Below are 24774 nucleotides of genomic sequence, written 5' to 3'. Positions count from 1 at the left end.
CACAAAGTAAGGACAGTCAGGGACAAGACTTTGCTCCAAGGCACAGCCCCTGATGCATACTACCATAAAGTTGGACTAGTAATGCCGACAATACCTACCACAGAGACTGTTAGGAAAGCCAAATAAGATGTGTGTTAAGTGCTCTATAAATGTCACCAATTATTGAATTCATCGTTCTATTTCCTGTGAAAAATAATCTTCTAAACTAATGAACAATATAAACAAGATTTCATAGGGAGTATCTAATTTACAAAAATCTATTTTTTTCTGGAACAATCAGAAACTGTCTCAATCCCATTTCAATTAATATTGCCAAAACCCGAACTTGTTTACTTTAACCATAGCTATTATCTGAGAACCGCAGAATAAGAAGCCAGATTTTCGATAACAAGCCTGTCACCTCAAATGAGAGGATGGCGCTTATGCTTGATTTGTCTCCTGCTATATCAATACCAAGATGTGCTGGTATGGTGCAAGGGAACATACAGACATTTCTCAAGAATCTGGTAGAAAGCTTTCTGCTCCTCCAGACATGCCCCTGCAGGGGTCCTGATTGCATCCTGTCTCCATCAGCACAGTCCTCTAGCAATCATGCTGAATATGGAGCCAGAGATCGTAGTTTTGAATTCTGGCTTTGTCACTGACTGTTGCTGAAGGGGGTGGAGAAGATGACCTTTCAGTTCACCATCTAGAAATCTCCCTACAGTTGTGGCAGAAATTTTCATCACTGTGTAGCCAACCAGGTGACCTCAGCTAGGCTGGTATTCTAACAGTAACCACATCACCCATTTCCAGGTTCCCACCTGGAGATTTTCTAGTTCCCTAGGATCTGCTAGAGTTCCTGTGCCCATCCATCCATCAATCCATCCATTGGTCCATCCATCAATACTTATTAAACATTTGTTAGATGAAAAGCATTGAATAAAGGGCTAGCAATAACAAAAAACAAAAGACAATTCTGGGCTTCAAGGAGCTTCCAATCTGATACTCACTAAAATATCTAGCCAGAAAATAAACCACTTTCACAATGCAATTGGCACAATAAGATGCAATTTAGAGATAAATAAGGCAGGAACTCTTCTAACAAATGTACAGAATACTGGTAAAGGATGACAAAGACATGAGAACAATTTGCTAAATCTGATAAAGGGTAAATCCCTTTCAACTGGGAAGATTTCAGCTTCAAGTATCTGAACTGCTTATGATAATCATTGCCTAAGTTGGGAGGTCACAGAACAACATTCATGAACAAAAGACTTAGAAGTAGGAAATTCAGGGCTAGCTTAGGGGATAGGAAATGAATAATCCACTAAATCTTCCATTTGGAAAACACTGAGTAGGTATAATCTGAGATAAAATGGGAAAGGTAGGCTGGATCCAAATTATTGAGAGCCTTGAATGCCAGGCCTGGGAGTTTGCTATTTAGTTGCATGGAAATGGGGAGCATTTGAAATTGCTCAGTTTGAAGTTAGTCAGTAGCCCCATGTTTGTGCATTTAAAGTTAGCCAGCAGCTTGGGCTCCATGGGCCTTAAGACTAAGACCGTCTTGAGAAATGGGATCTCATTAGCCATAGCGTGCATTCAGCGCCGATGACTTGGAAGCCCTTCCTTGGCCCCCTCAACTTGAGGGGAGACTATGGGCTCAGCTTGGGAGTGCAAGGCCAGCCAGATCAGTCATGAATCTGTTAGTATGCATTTATTGAGGGCTGACTGTTGGACAAGCAGTAGAAATTCAAAAACAAACAAAGACACCATCCATTTAATGGAGGAAGTATCACCTAGCTGTGTGGCCTTAGGCAAGCCACTTAACCCCACGGCCTTGCAAAAAAAAAAAAAACTAAAAAAACTAAAAAAATGGAGGAAGTAACACACAAAGAACTAGGTACACATAGAATACACAGAGCAGAGGCCAAATACACAATCTGGGTGGGCTGCGTCCGGAAGTGACAGCTCCCAACACTCCCAAGTGCAGCTGAAACAGCTTCACATTTAATTAGGGAAGGGAAGAAAGCAAGCATTTATATAACACCTACTATATACCAGATAAATATTATGTTATTTGACAATCAGGAAATATTTAACAAGATAAATCAAAATACTTTAAAGCATACATAATCTTCTTATGTGATTTTCTAAGTCAATGTGGTTCACAAGGATTCTTTAGACTGGTTCAGTGACGCCCATTTCTATTTGAATTGGACACCACTGAAAAATGTGGTATAACCTCCAGAGCAGAGGGGATGAGGAAAGGCCTCACGGGTTTGGAGGTGAGTCTTGGAGGAAGCCAGGAAAGAAAGAGGCAGAGGGGAGGACTCTGGGGGTGGATGATTCAGGAGATGAGGTGTACCAAGAGCTGGATTGTTGCCTGCATAGATGGGAGGCAAGTGTAAGAAGACTGAAAAGGTCCAAAGGGGCCCAGTGGCTCTGAGGGCCTGGGGCTCTCCCCTTGAACCCACAGACCATTATTCCTGGCAGGACGTCGTCAGATTTTAAGCAAGGGTCATCAGATTTTAGGGAGTCAGGGACTAGATTTAGAAATAGGCCACATTTTATGGGACACTAATTCTCCCGCTGCTTCCACAAATTTTTTTAATCGTCTGTGGTTTTCCAAAACAAGTCTGTTTAAAAGAAAAACAAAAAAGAGGGCCCCATCATCATTTATTTCTAGGTTCTGAACAAATTAACTTCCCCCTGCCATCCCCAAGCACCCCCCAATGCAGTGAGTTAATGAGCATTCTCGTCTGCTCCCAGGAGCTAAATCGCATTGGATTGGCCCAGCATGCCCAGCTGCCAGTCACACTAATGACTTCCACCCTCTTACTAGGAGGACAATATGTTCCTAACTACTGGCCTCTGACAATAACATCTCCAGCTGTGCTGGCAAAATCACAGAAATGGCATTTTTATTAGTTCTAATCAAAAAAAGGCTACAATGTAGCACTTTCCTCACTTGGCCTTTGATGAAGGCGTACATTCACCCCAAGCTGTAATGATGCAAAGAATGGTTCATCTCCCAGGATTCCTGGACATGAAGTGTTTCTTAAAAAATAATGTCCGTGTCTCGAAGCTTGGGTTTGGTCTTGTTAATGTACTGGGGCCATGATGGTTAAGGTTCACAAGATGGGGGCTAGAGGGGAAAGAAGGAGGGGGAAATGAAACAAAACCCAAAAGGGAAGCAAGGAAGGCAAGGAGGAAGGAATGGAGGAAGGGGGAAGGAGGGAAGGAAGGAAGGGAAGGAGGGAGGAAGAAATGAGGAAATGAGGGAGAGAGGGAAGGAAGGAGAAAGAAAAGGAAGAAAGCCTCTGCTCAAAGCCAAAAAGCCAAGACCAGATCAGCATTTTCCAAGTGAGGCTGACCCACCCACCCCCATCCCCAAATGGTACCAGCATCTGGCTGGAGCGTGGGATGAATTCTCAAGAAATACAAATTCTGGCAGTAAATGCTAAAGCCAGGGCACTCTATTGCCCAGCAGTTCCATGAGAAGGGCAAACAGCATTAGATGTTGGGGTTAGAAGGAACTGGGGTCACACCCTGATGCTGGCTCTTAACTATCTCTGTGACCTTGGATAAGTCTCTTCTCTCAGCTTCCTCTTCTATAAAATGAGGTTTGATGGAGATACATAATAAAGAAGAGCCCTAGATTTGGAGTTAAAGAACTGCATTCAAATCCCAGCTCTGCTATTTTTCAGCTGCATGACCTTTGGTAAATCACTTGGTCTTTGCCTCAGCTTCTTCATCTCCAAGATGAAGGAATTGGACCAGATGGTCTCCAAGAGCCATCCTAGGTCTAGATCTGTCAGCTCCTGGTCTTACGATCTTGGCGGGGAGGGTCCCATGGCAACCAGAGACAGAGGAAAGGAATTGGGTGGCAACAACTAAAGAGCTAGATGACAATATAATCAATGAATTCAGAAGGGGTTCTTTGGTACTGGACATCTCAGAAAGGAGAAACCCTGGAGAATTCATTAGAATATAATACGCTTGTGTTAGCAAGATGGCAGACCGCGTATAGAATATAGATTTCACAAGTTTCCGGTCTGAGATGCCCTCTTTGGTTTGGAAATTCTTTTCCCTTTAGTCCATAAGGAATTTTCTTTCTTTACTCCATAAGGAGGTGGGAAGGATGAAATGATTTATATAAATCACTGGGTTTTTTTATTTTTTCATCCCACATTCTCAAAGAAGACCATGATGTCGGGGGAAGATGCCAGGACACACACATGAATTGAATTAGAGTTGGGGGGGAAGGCGCTGTGCAGAAGTCAGTCTCATTTTCTGCTCCAGAGCCATCTAGGTCCAGTGGCCAGATATGGATCAGGATGACTGGAGATGGCCCTGGATGCGATGCAATCAGGGTGAAGTGACTTGCCCGGGGTCACAAAGCTAGTGTCAAGTGTCTGAGGCAGGATTCGAACTCCTGTCCTCCTGACTCCAAGGCCAATGCTTTATCATGCATCTGACTCCTATTTTTGCTACTGCCAGGATGTCTTGGCCAGAGCATTCTCCTCCCCAGGAATTATCCTAGCCCAAATGGCGCTAACTCCTTGTTGCTATAACTCATGCTGATAAACCTTTCAAGTGAAAGAGTCCGGCCAGAAAAGAAAAAAAGAAAAAAAGAAAAGACAAATAAATTGGCCATGAATTGGGACCATGAGCACTTGGGCCATTCTCAGAGGAAGACAGACCTTCACTGTAGGCAATCTAGATACAACTTCATTCCACTTTGGGGGGTGGACCTGATTTCAGGTTTAGCAGTCTAAATAATGTGCTGCCACCTTGCTATCCATACTTTCTCCACTGTCTAAGTGCTCCAAAAAGCCCTTTGAAAAAGGTTTACTCAAAAAACTATGGTAATTACTACTAATCTGAATCAGGTTCTCCAGTCTAAATAATAGAGGGATAAAAAGACAGCAGAGATGTATAATTTTATGACCAAACTTGGTTCCATGGAAAAGTTGAGAAAATTCACCTTTCTTTTTCTATTTTCAGAAGTTAAGGAAGGGGGGTATAGTAGCATTGAATAACTACTTATTATATACAGATTTATTTTATAGTGCATATACTGTCAGACTCAATTCATGATTTGAGATGTTTTTTCTTTCTTTCCCTCCTTCCTTCATCCCTTTTCTTCTTTCTTAATGTCTGTTTCCAGGCTTAGCTCGCTAGGGAGGAGAGGGGAAGGGACAAATTCGGAAATCAAGGTGATGTAACACATAAGCTGTTGTCTTTCTTATGAAATAGTATTGGAATTGGAGTGCGAGTGAATCTCCTGCCTTCCTTCCAACTCCTTACTAATAGATTCATGGCAACAAAGGTACTTCCCATCCCTGAAGCTCACTTTCCTCACCTATGAAATGGAAAGAAGCAATGCGGCACAGCAGAAAGGAAGACATGGGTTCAAGTGCAACCTCAAACGCACTTGGCTTTGTTGCATGGCCCTGAATCTCTCAGTGTCCCTCAGCAACTATCTTAGTATATCAGTTGCAGAATGGTTACTGACTTGCTTGAATAGAAAATTCTCTACTTGAGTGAGATCACAACAAAAACAGGTACCCCTACCATCTGCCTTATAGGCATCTCCATGTGAAGCTCCAAGAAGAAAGTCAATATTAAATGTCTGCTTTTGTAAATTATAAGGTTCCTTCTTGGTGGTGATCAAAACCTTAAAATTACATTTAAACAATATTATAAAAATATAGCAAGTGCCCAGAAAAGTTCTAATGTATCTGATCCATACCAACTATTGTCTTCAATTCCAGAAGAGTATCTTTCACATTGAAGGATGTTCCCTAGACAACAATTCTGTATATGGCTGAAAAGAGATCTATACAAAGTTAAGAGAGGCCTTTTGGGGTCTACTTACTGGAGATAAGGCATCAGCACCAGACAGGACCGCAGGAGGGGTCTCTTTTTCATTATCCTTCGTGTGAAGATGCTTTGCTGGTAGTTATCCTTGATGTTCAGAATGTACTGGTGATGCAGCATCGAGAATCGGACCTCCCGCAGGCCCCGGAAACTGCTTTCTTCGATCAGTCGGATAACAGACTGTTGAACAATAGACTGTTCAATTAGAAAACAAAATGGACCAGAGGAAAGCAAATTAATAAACAGTCAAAGCAAAGCAAAACACCAACTTCACCAGTTTTGTTCAATGCCAACAATGCTGCCAATGTCACAAGCTCTAGAGAGAAAGAGAGGAACATGGGTCTATAGATTTAATGCCAGAAAGACCTTCAGAACCTCTTTCAAATCTATCACTTGGCAAATGAGGAAATAGAGACTTGGAGAGATGAAATTTCTCATGTTCATACAGCTAATAAGAAGGCCTCTACTCCAACTACATCAATGCACTTGGTATCTCCTCAATGTAGATATCCCTTTCAATGATGCAGATTGCAACTCATCCAGTGTATCTGTCAAAAATCTGTTAAAATGGCACAGATGACAGAAAGACAGAAAGAGAGAGACAGAGAGAGACAGAGAGTGGCTTTCTCTGTTCGATGTGGCACGGCTTGTCTCACATTGCCATCCCATCCCAGATGTTAATACAAACTAAAGGTTTCAGGACTGTTCTCCTAGGACTGAGACCCTTAGGTTAACTAACTCTACTCTTAGCTGTGACTATTCACTAGCTGTGAACCTCTTTTTGTTTACGCTTCTTAGGGGAATTTCCATAAGAAGAATTAAAGATGGGTTGTGCAAAGTTTAAATAAATCAATTCAGCCACACATCCAAGAAGACTGCCAAAGGAAAAAATGAAAGGCCAGAAAATTCTCTGGAGAATACATTTTATAGTCATCTTCTCTGTATACTAGGTAGCTTCTAAAAGACCATCAATTATTTCACCTCATGATTCTGTCTTATGATTATTTACACCATTTTCTCTATTCCTTTTTAAAGAGGGAAGAGTCTAAAAACATACCCCTGTTTTGACTCTCTGGGTATGTATGTGAGTACACAAATGGAAAATAAATTTAAATCACTGAGAAAGGCCAAATTTTTCAAACGTGAAATGAATCGCCCGAAGTCAATTTCAAGGCTTTTAGACATGATTCGACATTCTCCACCAAACAAGAAGAGTTGACCAGCATCCTTCCCTTTATTTGCTTTGTGATTAATGAGCTGTCCTCAGTACCTTGGACTAAGGATGCATTCGAAGAGAGGCCAGAGTATGAAACAGGAATGATTGATTGGCCTGAACAACTCAATAAACATTTGCAAGGACATCTTCCTAGGGGACAGAGTGTGACTGTTCTCTCCTAGTCTCTCAACTGCTAACAGAATCACATGACCTCCTCCCCTGGGCCAGGTGTGGTCCTGAGATACTCCAATATACACTTTTTAGATTGAGAGTTGCTCCAAAGGGAGGGATGGGGCAATATTTATCATTTGGATTTTAAATTTAAACACATATAGACATACCAATTTCTTCTATCATTCTCTACTATAAATAATTGAGATCAATTTTTCCACTGGCTTTGACAAGTCTCTGAGGTTAGCATTTGGTTTTTGTCAAAACAAAAAGGGGGGGAATGTTATTTCTGATGATAGGAAAAAACAGGAATAAAAAGATTATGAACAAACATTGAGAAGGGTAAGTTTTCCATCTGGTGAGCCAGTCTAGCTTTTTTGTTTGTTTGTTTTCTTTTTGCTCTTTTTAATTAGCATAGCTATAACCCCAGATGCATCTTACTTATGAGATCTTGGATTTAGAAAGATCTCACTGGCTACTGAGTCAAACTTCATTTTACAGATGAGGAAATAGAGGAGCTTAAGTGACATTTAATGTCACACAGAGAGTAAGTAGGCTTTAGAAATAAGATTTGAACTCAGAACCTTCCATTATACTGTACTATTTCCCCAGCTATGATTAAAAATGGTGCCTGGTCATTACTGGGTTGAGACACAAGTGGGAGAAAATGCCCCAATACAATTTGGATGATTAACAATCAATAATACCTCAGGGTATTCACGCCAGCCAAAGTGATCTCTGCAGAAATACTTCCAGACCGTGTGGTAGTTGGAGTTGACATTGAAAGAAGAAGGTGTGGACAGTCTTCGAATTTGGTCAAATTCAGTTGTGTCATACACACTCATTGCATTCAAATCTGCCCAAAATTCATGTCCCCTAAAAAGAACAAGGAAATCAAAATTCAGTATATGCACAAAAACACATCTCAGCCCTAGCCCAAGTTAAAACCCTCTGAGGGATGCAGGAAGGGTCCTCAACAGAAATGAAGGAGGGGAAGACTTGTGTTCAAATATTGATAATCTATTATCAAAGCATGGACACCCATGTAATCTCCCATTTTTCTTCTCCTTCATAGGATCATAAGTTGAAAGCTGAATGGGATCTTAGAAGACATCTAGATCAATGCCCTTATTTTAAAGATAAGGAAACTGAGTTACAGAAGTTAAGTGACTTACCCAAGATCACACACACACACACACACACACACACACACACACACACACACAATGTCTGAGGTTGGACATATCTCAGATCTTCCTGTCTCCAAGCCCAGAGTTCTATCCACTGAACCACATTCCAAAGCTAAAACAAGCTTGACAGCAGAGATGATTTATTTTCTAATATTGCCTAATAAATGCTTGTTTTAATAGAGAGACGGTTAAATAGAGACTAAGCCTAGAATTAGGACCTGAGCTCAAATCTGTCCCAGACACTTACTTCACCTGATTGCCTCAGTTTCTCCCTATGTAAAATGAGTATAATAGTACCTACCTCCCAGAGTTGTGGATCAAAGAAGATGTTTTAATGTGCTTAGGATAGTTTACATACAGTAGGTAGTTAATAATTGCATTAGCATCATTCCTGATAAATATAACGCATTGTTAAAAATCATCTAGCACTCTTACTGTTTACTATGGGAAGCTAGAAAATGTTTACATTTTCTTGATGAATGGCAGAGAGTACTAGAGAGAGAACTAAGTAATTCTCACAAACTCTTCTGCAGCAACAATGAACAGTGGTGTTATCTTTTAAGCCATGGGAAGCAAAAGTGCTAGCAGGGTATGACAAAAAAAACCCATTGATTTCATTATTAGGGGACTAAGCTATGAGAATTATTAGAATTGTTTGGGATTCACAGTGCCACTTCAAAAACAGACCTTTACAGTCTCTGGAAGTTCATTAGAGAAAAAAAGAAAGAATGGAAGGAAGAAATAGAAAAGAGAGAGACAGAAAGAGAAAGAAAAAGAGAAAGGGAGAAAAGAAAAAAGAAAAAGGAAGAAAAGAAAAAGACTGAGAGAAAGAGAGAAAAAGAGAAAAGAAAAGAAAAGAAACAAAGGAAGGAAGGAAGAAAGAAAGGAAGAACTGAGAAAGAGAAAAGAAACAAACGAAGGAAGGAAGGAAGGAAGAAAGAAAGTAAGAGAAAGAAAGAAAGAAAGAGAAAGAAAGAAAGAAAGAAAGAAAGAAAGAAAGAAAGAAAGAAAGAAAGAAAGAAAGAAAGAAAAGAAAGAAATCCCCAAGACACAGAAACACTATATGAATCAGAGTCCTTTAGGAAATTCACACATCTGATTCATAAAGGGGAACCTGATTAAAACACTAACATTTGGGTTTTTTCTTTTTTTGTAATGGAACATTCTCTAAGTTTGGAAAACAAATGAATGTTCTTTTACATAAACAAATGTTAAATATCAGTTAAAAATGGCTTTTACTAGAGGCACGAGAGAAGGGAGGGGCAGTAGAACAATATAGAAAGTGCCCTAATTGGGGCAAGTTGGGTCAGAGTCCCAGTTCTCCAGAAATTCCCAACCTTTCCAGCCTCAGTTTCTGCATTGGTCAAGGGACAGATGAGAAGATGTCACAATGGTCTCTTTCAGTTTGAAATCTCAGGAATATTCTCTAATTATATGACATGTGAAATCCTGGAATCCTATTCCTTGTTAATGTTGGAAAAGCAATTCAATTTGCCAGAGGGAATCTTAAAATGGACCCTCCGAGCCCACAAGCTGACTTCTTTCCATCTGGCCAAAGGAGAAATGTTGGTATATAGGAAAATCCAGGTGTTTGGACAGATTGTTGCTATTAAGTAAATTGCTCCCTGCCTGTCATTCTGGGGCTTTGGAAGCGAGTCAAGCTGGGCCACTGAACTCCGGACAGAGCGAATGGGGTCACTGCTCGGATGACCACAAAAGACAGCTAGCTGGGCTCCCAAGTTCAAGGTACACTCTGTACCTCCGCTACACCCTGGGTCTGGTCGGATTGCAAATGCCCGTAATTCAGCTGTGATCCCCCTCTCAGAATGGGGAGGAGTCAACACAAACCCATGGGCCACATGGTACTGACCAGGAGGGTCTGTGCCGAGCAGCAGAGAAAAGAAGCAGCCTATTACCCTGTGGACAAGTCCTCAACTTTCTCCCACACTAAACTAATTAGCAGGGCCTGGATGAATGACTAGGATCCAGATGCTGTTTTAAAATTATCTGACATGTGCAATTTTGAAAATGGTGGGGGGTGGGGAGAGGAGGGAGCACAAGCCATTCTGCCCCAGTGAGATCACTCACTGTTGGAAAGCAGGGTGCCCTCCTTCCTCATCACGTGGGACTCCAAATATAACCAGTAACCACAACATGAACCTAGAAACTCTCACTTTTCAGGCGAACACTGAGAGGCAGAGTGACAGACAGAGAAAGATAAGAGAGAGAGAGAGAGAGAGAGAGAGCCAGAGAGACCCAGATGAGCAAACACACAGACAGAGGGATAGGGAGAAGGAGGAGGGGAAGAGGAAAAATGAAATCCCTCTTCCATACAAGGAGACCTAGAAAGACCTTAGAGGTCATCTGGTCCCAGATTCTCATTTTGCAGAGAAGGAAACTGAGGTTCAGAAAGAACAAGTGATTCAACTGGGAAGCGGCAGAGTTAGGGTCTGATCTGGCTTCTCTGCCGGACGGAACGAGTGGCCCCTGGAGCCTTGATGTCATCCTCTCTTCCCTACGTCCTCCCGAAGGCCATCCCAGTAGGATCTCCTGCCCTCTATCCTTGCTTGTATTGGGTCTAGATCAATGAGCAGGCGGCAAGGTTTCAAAGACATTTCATAGGCAAAGAGGTCCTTTTAATGATGCATCTGAACAGTTTCTGCAAACCCCCCACCACTAGGGTGACTAAAACTGGGCCATTGTGCATCTAAGTGGCAGAGGGAACAATGGGCTTCCTAGTACATACCTGCTGTTTAAAATGAGCCATGCCACAGAAAGCTGGCATTGCTCATCAGATGACACACTAAGATATCCCAGCTATTGTACCAGGCCAGGCAGCAGTCTGGATGGTTTCACTGGGGTACCTCAACATAGCGTCATGATCAAGTCTGAAGGGCCCTCAGACCAACTCTCTCACTTTGCAGGTGAAGAAATTGAGGTCAAGAACAGGGGTGTGGCCTGCCTGCGGGCACAGGGGTAGAATTTGAATCCATGTCCAGGGTGAGCAGCCCTTTAGCCTTAGCCATAACCACCCTCCGTTCCCAGATTTCAAACTGAAACATGCTTCCTCTTAATCTCTAGTTGATTTGCTTTCAATTATGAACAAATAATAAGGAATTCCATAAGGAGGTCATCAGAATTTCATCATATGTTAATAGGCAAGATCCATGCTTTTTCCCGGCTGTGCATTTCCTGTGCATTTGAAGTCATTCGTTTAATTGACAAGTATGCTCTGAGGCATTGGGGCTCTGGCTAGAGGGCGGGAAAAACCTTTGCATAATGAAACTATTACAAAATTAGTTTTCTCTGGTCACCATTCAAGTAATTGCTACTTGGAGGGGGGATATTTCCTGTATCTGAATTTGCATGAGAACACCAGTGAGCCCCTATTCCTAGGTTGCTCACAGGTCAGTCCCTTAGGTAAAAGGTAAAAGTCATCATTCACTACAATAGAATGCTGCTGAGATGGGTGGGTAGCCTGATCTGACGTTCAATCTGCTTTTTTAAGAGTCTTCGGAGACAGATCCAACATTGGAAAACATTAGTTTTCTTTTTTTAAAGATTCCTCTTGGGTTTCTTTTGAACAGGACATGTGTTAGAAAGAAGTCAATACTGACAATTTTTTTCTGTTGGAGACACAGAAATGGTTCCAAATAAATGGCCCCAGAAGACCAGAATACCCCTCCACCCCTTTTCCCCAATAGTTTTATCAAATCATTAGTTGAATTGATTAAAAGGCATTTCCCATGTACCTATTCATCAATGTCCAAGAAGTGGAAAACATAGCTCAACAGAGAGGAATGGATTCAGTTTGGAAATGATAACTGTGTTGAATCCATATGATATCACTCAATGAAATACCGCAGAGCGAGGAAGGGGAAGGGCCTAGGCTAGCCAAGGCAAACCAGATGAAGATCCAGGAATGGGTGTGGCCATATAGATAAGAGAAGGTCCAGGAGAGAGTACCGGCACAAACATGTGGAAGAGAACATCAAGGAGAAGAGGGTGATCATCCATGTCATGGATGAGGACTGAGAAAAGGTCACTGGATTTGGCCTTTAAAACTTTGGGTGGAATAACGGGGTCAGGAGCCAGATTGGAAGGTGAAGAAGAGAATGAGAGGTGGAGGAACCTAAACTATTGTAGAAGGTCTTCTCTAGGTTAGCCAAAAAAAAAAGGCAGAAGAAACAAGAAGCTGGCCAAGGTGGATAAGATTAGGCTAAACAATGAGTCCATCAATCAGTTTTTATCCATCACCTATTACATGTGAGACAAAGAGGCCAAAGACAATCTAGTCTCTGCCTTCAAGGACTACAATCTAATGGGAAAGCTGATATGCAAACAAATATACACAAACAAGCTACAGACATGGATGAATGGGTACTAATTAATAGAAAGAAGGTTCTAGAATTAAGGGGGATAAGGAAGTCTTGTTAAAAAAAAATGGGGCTTTAGGTGGGACTTAAAGGAAGCCAAGGAAATTGTTAAGTGGAGAGAGCATTAGAGAAAATGCCTAAGGACAAGGGATGGAGGGTCTTGTTTGGAGAATGGGTAGGAGGTCCATGTCACTGAAGTATGGCATCAGAAAGTAAGGAATAAGAGTAGAAGGGCAGGAAAGGGCTCATTTTGGCTTTGAAAACCAAATAAGTACTGTATATTTGTTCTTGGAGGCAAAAGGAAATCATCAGAGGCTGAAAACCAGACAGTGGGATGGTAAGATGTGAATTAATATCAAATTGATGTCAGTGGCAAGTCCGTTTTGGGATAGAGGACAAAGATGAGTGACACATGAGGAGTGGGAGGTTGCCCCCAGAACAGAATATGGAAGCTGCTGTAAAAATTAAGATGGCAAACAGTGCCTGGGTTTCCTTCTCTGTAAAAATGAAGGGGTGAATTAGTTGGCTTCCAAAATCCCTTTCAGCTCTAAATCTACATATCCAGAATGTGAAAAGAAAAAGACCAGGGACTCCAGGAATGAGTAAATTAATGAAACCCAAACTGGTTTCCCTAAGATGCAATACCTTTGTGAAAAATTTGAAAGAAATCAAGTTCAAGTCAGGGGTTGTGGGGTTATGCGAGTCACTTCACTGCTTCCAGAGGCTTCCTTTGGCAACACATACATGCACACACACACTCACACCATTATGAGACTGCAGACAAACTAACTGGGCTCCAACAAGAGAAGCCATCCTCGTGGCTTAGGTGCTCTCCTGGTGCTCTCCCCCTGCTCTCCCCCTGCTCTCCTCCTACCCTGCACATATCTTGACAAACTAATTAAGTCTGACATTCTCCAGCATATTTCATCAATGTCTTGTGCACCAACACCCACACTGATTCAGCAAATATGCCCCCCCGCATGATTATGATTCCTTTGTGTGTCTCCATAACCACAGGCACCTACAAGCCCAGAAAGAAGAAAAAGGAGACGTTGTGTGTGAGTGTGTTGGTGTAAGCACCCCAAAGTGTGTGGTGTTGGTGTGAATACCTCAAAGTAAATATTGTTGGTGTGAGCATCCCAAAGTAAATATTGTTGGTGTGAACAACGCAAGCATCCCAAAGTGCAGTGTTTGTTGGTGTGAGTATCCCAAAGTTAATAGTGTTGGTGTGAACACTCCAAGCTAAATAGTGTTGGTGTGGATACCCTCAAACGCATAGTATTGTTGTGAGCACCCCAAAACTTAATAATGTTGGTGTGAATACCAGAACAAATGAAAGGAAACAGGATACTATTGAGAAACTGGCTTCTAAGAACATGATCTCAGTCTGTGATAAATGACACTGTCTTTCCTAGGTTCAGTCCCCCCGCCCCTTTGGCCCCAGTTCAGAGAAGAGCTATTTCTGGACAGCTTCATGATTTAGAAATCATCTAAAATAATGGAGGAGAAAAAATGGGAAAAAGTCTGGTGACAATCAAAGTAGATAACATTTGTTTCCAACAGGGCTTAAGAAAAAATTCACTTGATACTTACAGACCGTTTTTTATAACTTTGATTTATGTTTAGGTAAACTGAGCCAAGGTAATTAAGACTCTGAAGAAGTGGCAACACTTACATAACTGTCACAGATAAGAAAGAAAAGAAGGATTGTTAAATCCTATTTTTTTAAGAAGGATGCTGAATTCTTAGGGAGGGACTCAGTCATCAGGGATCAATAGAAGAAAGCCTTTGGTGCTCTAAGCTGCTCAGCCAAATCAACCAATAAACATTTATTAAGCTCCTACTGTGTGAGAGGCTATGTGCTAGATAACAGAGATAGAAAGTCAAAGCATGAAACCTCCACAACTCTTGGGGAGACAGCCTCAACAGAAGTATGTGGATGAGGAATAATACAAATGATGTGCAATTTGGTTGGGAAAGGTACTGGGGGTATCAAGTATTCAATAATCATTTAAGGGTTCACACTGTGCCACCAGTGCTACAAGGACAACATCAGATTGGGAAGTTTCCCTATGACAAAGTCACGGGGACATAGATTTTGAGTAGGAAGTGACCTTGGAAGTCAGTGAGTCCGCCACCTTCATTTTTCAAAGGAAGGAACTGAGTCAAATTCAAGGTTTTAAATTAAGGAGAAAAATGAGGCAGAATTTCTTTGGATTTGAAGGGGTGTGGGGGGCTGTGTGTTGAAAAAAGAAAATATCCAGTACCATTTTGTCACAATTCCACCCTTTAGACCAGGGATTCCTTTGGCCATCTGATGAATTCTGGGGACCCTTTTTTGGAATAATGTTTTATATTTATAAAATAAAATCCATAGTATTATAAGAAAAATCAATTACAATAGAATACATTTATCTAGATCTCTATCTAAATCTACATATAAACATAGAGACCTATATATTTTGGATACACACACATGCACACATACATCCACACATATGTGCACACAGACACACACACACATCCCTAAATTTTGTGGATTGGAGGTCTACCCTAGGGAGGATGGGGAGGGGAGATAACAGCCATGCCCAGGCTTTGCTTCACAGGGAAAGGAGAGGACAAAAGGTAACGCATCTGTTTGAAGTACAGGCCCTCCTGTTGTAAACTGCAGATAAGGAGGATGACTGGAAACAGAGTTCTGGCAATATTTCTCAGGCACACCAAACAAAACAGCTGGCTCCTGGTGGCACCTTGGGTGCTCCACACTACGCTCCTCTGGCAGCCCGGGTTGTCCGGGACATGCGGTAGGCCCTAGAACATCCCAGCCCGATGGGGATTAACACGGCAGCCCGAACCCCCGAGGTACGTGGAAAGCCCACGTCCTTGTTTGTTCACGTGTGGGGGACCGCGGCCTTGCCTCACTTCCTGTCTTAGAAGAAACAGTGTTTTCCAGGTCTTTGGCGACCCATAACATTTCTGTGAATAGTCTCAACTTGGAGAGGACACGGCTGGGGAGTGGGGTGAAACACTGGGTATTCGAGGAAATCTATGCTGGTTTCAAAATTCTTATACAAGAAAGTTCTACCCTGAAGCCACTCTATTCCTGGGGGGGGGGGGTTGGGAGGCGTGAGTTGGCTTTAGGGTGAAATTAGGCCAATGGTTCACCTGTCAGAGACCTCTGGATCCGTGGTTCACGGGTCACAGAAAGGGCTTAGCAGCTGCCTTAAGATCGATCGAGGCAGGATTTGATTTTGGTCCCCCAGCTGTTTAGAATGAAGACTTGACCCCAGGTCTGCCTGTCTCTCTCCTGGCCTGTACAATTTTAAAACATCTGGATAATGAGCGAAAAGTAAACGAGTCACGAGGTTCCTTGATAACCAGGAGATGGATAGGCTGATAGTGGACACACATTTCCCCTCCCCTCTACCCCCACCCCCCAAACGAGGTGTCTTTGTTAAGACTCAGGTTATCCTGACTAGATGGGACAAGAAAACAACCCTATAGATCAGAGAATTATAGGAATGTGACATGGTTTAGAGACTTAAACTTGGGGGCGGCTAGGTGGTGTAATGGATAAAGCACCCGCCCTGGAGTCAGGAGGACCTGGGTTCAAATCCAGTCTCAGACACTTAATAATTACCTAGCTGTGTGGTCTTGGGCAAGTTACTTAACCCCATTGCCTTGCGAAAACATAAAGAGAGAGAGAGAGAGAGAGAGAGAGAGAGAGAGAGACTGAGACTTAACTTGGGAATGGAAGAGATCCCTGGGCTTGCAATTAAGAAGACCTGGATTCAAATTCTGCTTCAGGTGCTAGCTATATGATCCTAGCTCAGTATCCCCTTTTCCTCAATATAAACCAAGGGGTTTAAATCTGAGGCCTTTTAAGGTCCTTTCAAGTATAAACTCTCTGATCCAACCCCAAGACAAATGTGAAGCAGTATGAAATCAATATATAATTAAAAGAGAGGCCAGCTTTGGAGTCAAGATCTTGCCTTGAACTTGGGTTCAAATCTTGCCTCAGAGGCAGTCTCTATCATAGCCAGTAAGTGCATATGACAGATGGAGGAGTCCAAGGTTCTAGGCGTGATAAAATGGATTTCACTGTTTATGCAGTGAGTTTAGACGATGAATGGCTTTTAGATTTTTATCATTTGTCTTTTTGTGAAGTTTTTTTAAACAAATTTTAGTAAACATGAAGTGCCTACTCTGTGTTAGGCCCTGAGATAAGCTCTGGGGTTGCAAAAAGAACCCAAGACTCTGTTCAAGGGGTTTTCTCTTCCTACCTCTAAACTACACACACACACACACACACACACACACACACACACACACACACACACAACTAGTCAAAAAATGTACTGTTCTAATAGAGCAAATAACATACATTTACACAAATACTGTATGTGTTAAGCCCTTTTCAATTATTAGCTCAGTGATCCTCAAAACAACAATGGGAGGGGAAGGAAGTGTTATTTCCCCCTTTTTTACACAGAAGAGGAAACCGAGGCAAACAGAAGTGAAGTGACTCGCTTAGAAGCAAACGCATAGAAAGTGGCTGAGGCTGGATTTGAACTCAGATTTTCCTGACTCCAGGTCCAGCTCCCATATGAATAAATAAATATGTATTAGATGTGAATGTGGACAGAAAATGGAATGTCTTATATTTCCTTAAATAAGCATCTGTCGATGCACTCAACTAAGCACAGATCAACACCTCTATGTGGCTAGATTCAAGCTTAGGCAGCACTTTTACTCCCCTGGAATCCTCCTAGAGAGTGATTCCTTTTGAGGCTCATGGGGCAAGAGTTAAAGGAAAAAAACCTTTGTGGCACCGGCAGATTCCAGTCACTGCGTGACCAAAAGATTTGCTTTGTCAAAACCACTCGATCAAAGTAAAGAAGCCCAAAGAGCTTTCCTACTGCTGATCTGGGGAATTTTGTGCATTAAAAATCCTTCTGGGGCGGCTAGGTGGCACAGTGGATAGAGCATTGGTTGGAGTCAGGAGGACCTGAGTTCAAATCTGACTTCAGACACTTAATAAATCACCTAGCTGTGTGGCCTTGGGCAAGCCACTTAACCCCATTGCCTTGCAAAAGCCTAAAAAAAAAAAATCCTCCTTACAAACCAGGTGGAGCCCACTGGACTTGAATAGGTACCTCTGTATCAATCAGTATCTATCAATCAGTATGAATTAGGTGTTTAGGACATATCAAGTACAAAGATAAGGGTCCAACATTATTTCAGGGGAATTAATGAGTAATTATTTGCCAAAGAAAGAGCTAAGCAGAAAAGCTAAGACAATCTCTGTCCTCTAATAGGACAGTAGTATTTGTTTTTGAAAGTTATGATGTGAAAAAGAAAGCATAGGAAAGGAGGCTGATACATTTTTTTCCTAGGAGAAATGGCAGAACTGATTTGATTTATGATTCCAGAACAGTCACACTCAAAAGTGTGTATATATCTCTATCTCTTATATATGTATGTATTAGTAAAGGCACTAATTTATGGAGATGTCTGTCCATGTCACTCCCCTGCTCAAAAAGTTCCAGTGGCTTCCCAGGACAAAGAGAATTTCCTCAGTTCTGTATTTAAAACCTTTAACAACTGGGTTACCTTTCCAGGCAAATATATAATCACTCCCTTTCATCTAATCTATGATCCAAGTCATTCTTCTCTGTTCTCAGACTCAATATCCCATTTCTCCGCTCCGTGTCTTTGCCTGGGCCGTGTCTTCCTTTACTTCAGCCTCCTGGCATCCCTGACCCCCTTCAAAGCCCAATCCAATCTCACCTACAAGAGGGTCTGGAATCCCCCAGCCCTCTATACTAATCTGTCTTCTGCACCAACAGAAGGTCAGCTCCCTGAAGGCAGGATTTGTTCTACTTTTGGCTGGTTCCCCCGCACCTAGGACCGCTTGCAGATTAACAGAAGGCTGCCAAGAAGCTCAGTTTCAAAGCGTCTGCCAGTTTGGAGCTTTTCTGGTTGATTCAGCAGGACCTGTTTTGACTCTCACAGACGAGGGTAACTATAATAAATGAGACTCGTGGACCCACTGTGGCCTCAACAGGAAGCGAAACTTTGATTCGACCGGAACAGCTGGGACACCAAAGCACGGAGGATGCCTTTCGTGAAAGGTCTCATCTCCTCCTAGCCACTTCTTTCCACTGCAGATGCCAATTCTAGCTAGGCAGCTAAATACAACTCCTTCCTTGGGAAGACGAAGAGACGGACGTCATTCCCGGGTGCTGTGCTGACATCAAACAGGCAACAGATGTCGGGACCCATCAGGTGGGGTGAAACTCGATTAATTCAGATCTTCTGCTCACTTGGATCAAGGGCTGGGGCACCTGCCCTCCGCTGGCTAAAAATAACCATTTATAACTAATCCAAAGTTTATTTTCTTCTAAGGACTCTACGAGTCAGCAGATCCGAGTAGTGGATCGATATAGAAGGAATGTGGTGCTCAGCGAGATGATTTGTCCTAGTCACACAGAATAAGCATTAGAAGGAGGATCTGAACCCAGAGCTCAGAGCATGGATGCAATCTTTTCTCTCCTTACCCCACCTTCCCCATAGTTCCTAGTAGCAGAATATGGTTAATATATAAAGCACATAGATATTCTATTCTCCATCCAGGGCCCTTTGGTGTATGTGTTGAGGGACAAGTGTTCCCCCAAATTGAGACTTACAAACAAACCACTATTGTTTTAGATTGGGAACACACATGTCCAAACAATATTTTGTTTCTAGATAAGAAAAAGTATTCTGTAGGACTCACTTGTATCAACTGGCTAAAAAAAAAAATGGTCCAAATTAAGGTACGGTAACAAACTAATGATAGAATATTCCGCACATATTTGGTCGCTTAGCAACGGGGAGTTTAAATGACTCCTAACGCTGGAAGGAAAGAGATCACACCAGCCTGGGTTTGCTTTCATCTCTTCAGGCCAGAATCTTTTATGGTGCAGGGAGGGAGGACGAGAAGGGGAACTGTTATTTGGATTCCCTCGCTGCCTAGAAGTGAAAGAAAGAAGACAGGTGACGAGAGCGGGTGACCACAGCAGGAAGTGATCTGGAGGAGCCGGGGCTCTCTGGCCTGCCCTTGTCTGGATCTGGGGCGGCCTCTTCTCTCAAAGTGCCCACTCTGCATTTCTGTGGTGGGCACAGAGCACCCGGGCCTTGTTCCTCTGCACTGAAGCTCAGACTTTAGGCCTCGCTCCTCCCTGCCCCCAGGATTCCAAAGAGAGAGAGAGAGAAAGGAAAAACAAACCATCCCAGCACCTTGACTTTTGCAGAATGCCACCAAAAAGGAGGAGAATGGTCCCAGGTGGGTAAATAGGCATTGCCCACTACCAAAGCTCGCTCTCTTGTTTCACTGAAGGGACCTTTTATTGGAAAACAAATTTTTTCAGAAACCGAACTCGAAACAAGAATATTTCAAAATTTGCTACTATTATGGGAAGTTCACTGTCTCGTTCCACAACCATCCGGAAGTCCCTTCTCATGCTTAGAAAGGCCCACAATACATACGCCTGAATGAAGAAAGGCACTGTTTGTCCAAAGAAGCAGCAGGTGGGGCTTTTCGACTTCCCCTCGCACAATGTTCACTAACTGCAGTGAGCTCGTGAGTCACTGGTTACTGGAGAGAGGGGGAAAAAAATCACCCCCTGTTCTCCTAAAGATGGATCTTTTCTTCACAGTAACCATCCTACCTGGTGCCAATTCTTTAGCCATCCGATGGGGAGACAAGCAGAAAAAAGAATGAACCTACAGCCACCCCGAGCACAATGCTGGTGGGGAACAGAAACAGGCCCCTCCTCTCTGCACTTGTCCTAGCAACAACCATCAGAAGCGATGAGTTTCATCAGAAATCATTAGAGATCCCCACCAAAGAGCGTTGCTCCGAGACGTGGTGAACTTTAGAGTCGGCTCATTCCTTTGTGGAGTGGCAAAGTACAGTATGACAAGTGATCACGACCTCTTACCTAACAGAGACTAGGAAGAACCTGGCTTTGGCTTCAGTGACACAGAGTAATTCGTGCTATTATTTTGGATGAACTCTTACCTACCCATACTTCGACATTCAAAGTCTTCTCATGTGTGGAACTCCATCCACCCAAGGTTACTTCTTGTCTAAAGTACTGAGAAAACATTGTACCACTCATTCCACTCTCAACTCCTTTCAATTAAATCTCATTCTCCTTGACCCCTCATTATCTTTTAACACCATTAACAATCCTCTTCAGCCTAGATTCTCTCTTCCGTCATATTTGATGATACTTCTAACCTCATTCCTTTCTCCTCCTTAGCCTAAAAACATCCCCCCATGCCTTCTCATTTTGAGCTCCCTTTTATACATTGTCTCTCTCCCCTACCTCCCACTATTAGAATGTGAGCTCCTCCAGGACAGGGACTAGGTTTAGCACCCAGTATGTCTTAAAGATCTTTTGAGTGATCAATTGATTGATTCCCAGGACTTAATAAATATGGTTAACTGACTATTTTCTTTCTATCTATTGGCTTTGAAAGTCCTTACTGGATCAAAGCATCTCCTGCCCTTTAGCTCTAGGCTCTAACTATGCCTACAAGCTTCCTTTCTCTGCATTTAGACTCTAGGAATTTCCAGGGATTCAATTCTCAACTCAACAATTTCCAAATATCACTATCATCCCTAATTCGCTCTCTCTCTCATGCTCCAACCTTGCATTGCCATCTCAACCAAACTCCCACCTTCCAAAGAGAACCCTCCACATTTCCCACCCCCCAAGTTTCCTACTCCTTCCAAGGTTTCTAGCTTTACTGGGGGCAGCATCACCCTTCCAAGTTACCCAGTTCATAACCTTGACTTTTTTTTTAGGCTTCTTCACTTTTTAAAAAAATTCTGACTTTAACTCCAGACACCATGATCCTTTTCCTTTATTGCCAAAGGAGATGATGATACAGAAAACCGATTTGTGGACTTGCCTTTCTTCTCAATATCTAAATTCAGCACCTAACTTTCAAAGCTGCAATGATTGCCTGAGATTCCTTTGCAGCCCTCTTCTTCTTCCAGAAATCTCTTTTTTTCTAAAATTGAGAACCTTATCTCTAGCCTCTCTCCCTCTCAACTTCCCTTCCCACTGGAAAAAAGAAAAACAACAAAACTCTAGCAATAAACAGGCAAAATCAAGCAAATTCCCAAGATGGTCATAATTGACTGTGTTTTGAGTCTATGCTTCACCATCAACATCTTTGACTCTTTTCCCCCTCCCTCACAACTCACACCTCCTTAGAGGTACCCCTTTCCCCCACGACCATCATCCACAGTACCCCCTCCCCAGGCCATATGCATTCTTCCTCTCTCGAGGCTCTCTGATCCACTGTCCACACAGCTGCCAACACAATCTTCCTATTCCCTTGCTCAGAAACTTTCCAGGACTCTTCGGATCAACCGCAGGTGCCTCACTTGGACCTGAGGGTCTTCCCTCTAACACTCTGCTCCACCCTATCTTTCACCCTTTATCACTAGAGCTTTCCCCTTTAATGCAGGCTACAATCCATCCCCACCCAAGGACTCTATGTTCTCTGACCTCCACATTCCATCTGCCTCCTCCATACATTCACCAGCCTTCCCCCATGCATTCATTCCCCCTCTTAATGTCCACTTCTCAGAATCCTTCAAATACCTTCTTTCTGGGGCCACCTCCTTTGAAAAAAGACATTCCCAAATCCTCCTGATTGGAAATGCTCTCCTTTATTTAGTGCACATAAAGTATGGTGTTATGGATACAGAGCCTGCCTAGGAACCAAAGAAGAGCTGGATTCAAGTCCTACCTGTCTTGCAACCAGGCTGGGTGACCCTGGGCAAATCATTCACCCCTTCCTGTTGCTGGCAATAGTCCAAAGTGGTTAAGTTTCATAGAAAGGTCTGCCCTGAACAGGTACATCCAGTTTCTCCATCCATAAGAATGTACCAATGAAATCCCACATTCATTCCTCTTTCTGTACTAGTGAAGACTTCCTGAGATGGGAATTGTTAGGTTGTTATCCATGTCATTAGCCTCTGCCATATGATAGATAATAAATATTGATAGAATTAAAATTAGTCGATGGGGGCGGCTAGGTGGCGCAGTAGATAGAATACCAGCCCTGAAGTTAGGAGGACCTCACTTCAAATCCACCCTCAGACCTCAGTACTTACTTGGCTGTATGACCTTGGGCAAGTCATTTAACCCCACTGCCTTGCCAAAAAAAAAAGGAAAAGAAGGAAATTAGTAAAATTACTGAGATGATCTTTTTCAGTTATGATTATTAAAAATGTTCTCACTCCCTGGCCAACCTCAAGAGAGGGATCCCCACGCTGCATTTGGACAACACATGGCTATGGGGCTGATAGCTACAGAGGAGCAGCCAATAGGGCTTCTGTTTCCCTGGCATAACTTGTGAGAACCCAAGGTCACTGGGATGCCACAGAAAGGCACAAGAGGAGGGCTTTGTGGGACAATTTACCCACAACAAAGCAACCCCCCTCCGAGCTTCTCTAATGACAATCTGCTGCCCTTTCCAACCTCTAGACAACAGAGCGCCAATGCATCTAGAACCGCTCAATAACCCAGAAGAAACCTGGGACTGACTCATTCTCCATTTTACCTCCAAGAACACCAGGAACAAGCTGACCTCTCAACTTGGAGCCAGGTGACAGCTGCTTCTTCCAAAACCTCACATTTACTTACTTATTGATGGGGGGAATAAAAAGGGAATGAAGGAAAGATTGCCGCTGATTCTCCTGACAGCTCTGCACAAGGCCAAGGAACTTCTCTGGATGAGTGGAGATAGAAGCCAATTAGTTGGATTTCATATGTAAATAGCAGTACAAAGAGGTACAAAGAATAAATTCATTGGAGTGCATTATTCTTCAGCACCAGGCGGCCCATTTGGAAAGTCACTTCATGAACATCTTGCTTACAGAGGCTCCCTCTTCTCTCTCTTTCTTTCCAGCAAGGGATTTTTAAAAATAAATTCAAATCCATCCAGCTGTATATATTCAAGAAACACGGAAAAGTCACCAGGCCTCGTGAGTGAGTTTCAGCTGTTGGCTCCTCTGCAGTGTTATCAATAACACATAATGAGTTATCTCCTACACTGCCACAGCTGTGCCGACCACAGAGCTAACGATCTGGGCAAAGCAGAAGTGCTGCCAGGAGACTGTGGGGGATGGGAGGAGGTGGTGGTGGTGGGAGAAGGCAGGAAGCGTCCGCCAGCTTTTTCTCATCGATCAATGAACCAACCGATAAACATTTATTAAGCACCTACTGTTTGCCAGACACTATGCTAAGCTCTGAAGACCCAAAAGGCGGCAAAAGACAGTCCCTGACCTGGGGGAGCTTCCAATCTAATGGAAGAGAAAGGCTTCAAAGCAAGCTGTTATACAGGATCAATAAGAAATCATGATCAGAAGGAAGGCATTTCCTGGAGAAGGTGAGGGACTTGGCATTTCCTGTTTGCCCGTGAAGTCACATGAGCAGAAAAGGACTCACAGAAACGACTCAGGGGAGGGAAATTGCACAGAAACCGAGAATATGACAACACTCTGGGCTTAATCCTCCTGGCACCATCAACTCCCTTTTTTGTCAACAATGGATTGGCTTTTAAAGGAAGAAAAGAACCCTGGGCTTGGAGGAAGGGCCAAACAATACAACAGAATCTAGGTGTTTCCCTTTCTTCATGTCACATGTGGATCTGCTGGGAAAACTCCCAGGGGAAGGGGGAAGCTGCCTCCCTTGCTGAGTGGTCCCAAGTTCCAGAACATTCCAGCTCCCTTCAAACACAAGGCCATGGCCAAATGGGGGCTGAGATGTGAAAAACAGATCAGCACAGCCTCCACCAACAATCCCAATTATCCACAACAATACTCCCATGATTAGTGTTGGGCTTTTAAAAAACTGCTGAGTTCTGCCATCAAACTATTCCCTCCCAC

The 24774-nt window shown here is 42.9% G+C and overlaps 1 protein-coding gene across 1 annotated transcript in view; it reads right to left on the bottom strand.

The window, feature by feature from the left end:
* Positions 1–24774, bottom strand: part of LOC141490660 (protein mono-ADP-ribosyltransferase TIPARP-like) — a 39047-nt gene that overhangs the window by 7067 nt on the left and 7206 nt on the right. Inside the window, 2 exon segments of the mRNA XM_074190805.1 lie at positions 5864–6045; positions 7960–8128. Coding sequence (XP_074046906.1) covers positions 5864–6045; positions 7960–8128 — 351 coding nt within the window.

This window comes from Macrotis lagotis, chromosome 6 (assembly GCF_037893015.1).
Source record: "Macrotis lagotis isolate mMagLag1 chromosome 6, bilby.v1.9.chrom.fasta, whole genome shotgun sequence".
Classification (NCBI taxonomy): domain Eukaryota; kingdom Metazoa; phylum Chordata; class Mammalia; order Peramelemorphia; family Peramelidae; genus Macrotis; species Macrotis lagotis.
Note: the sequence above shows the minus strand (reverse complement) of the source record. Positions and strands in the feature narration are given on the sequence as shown.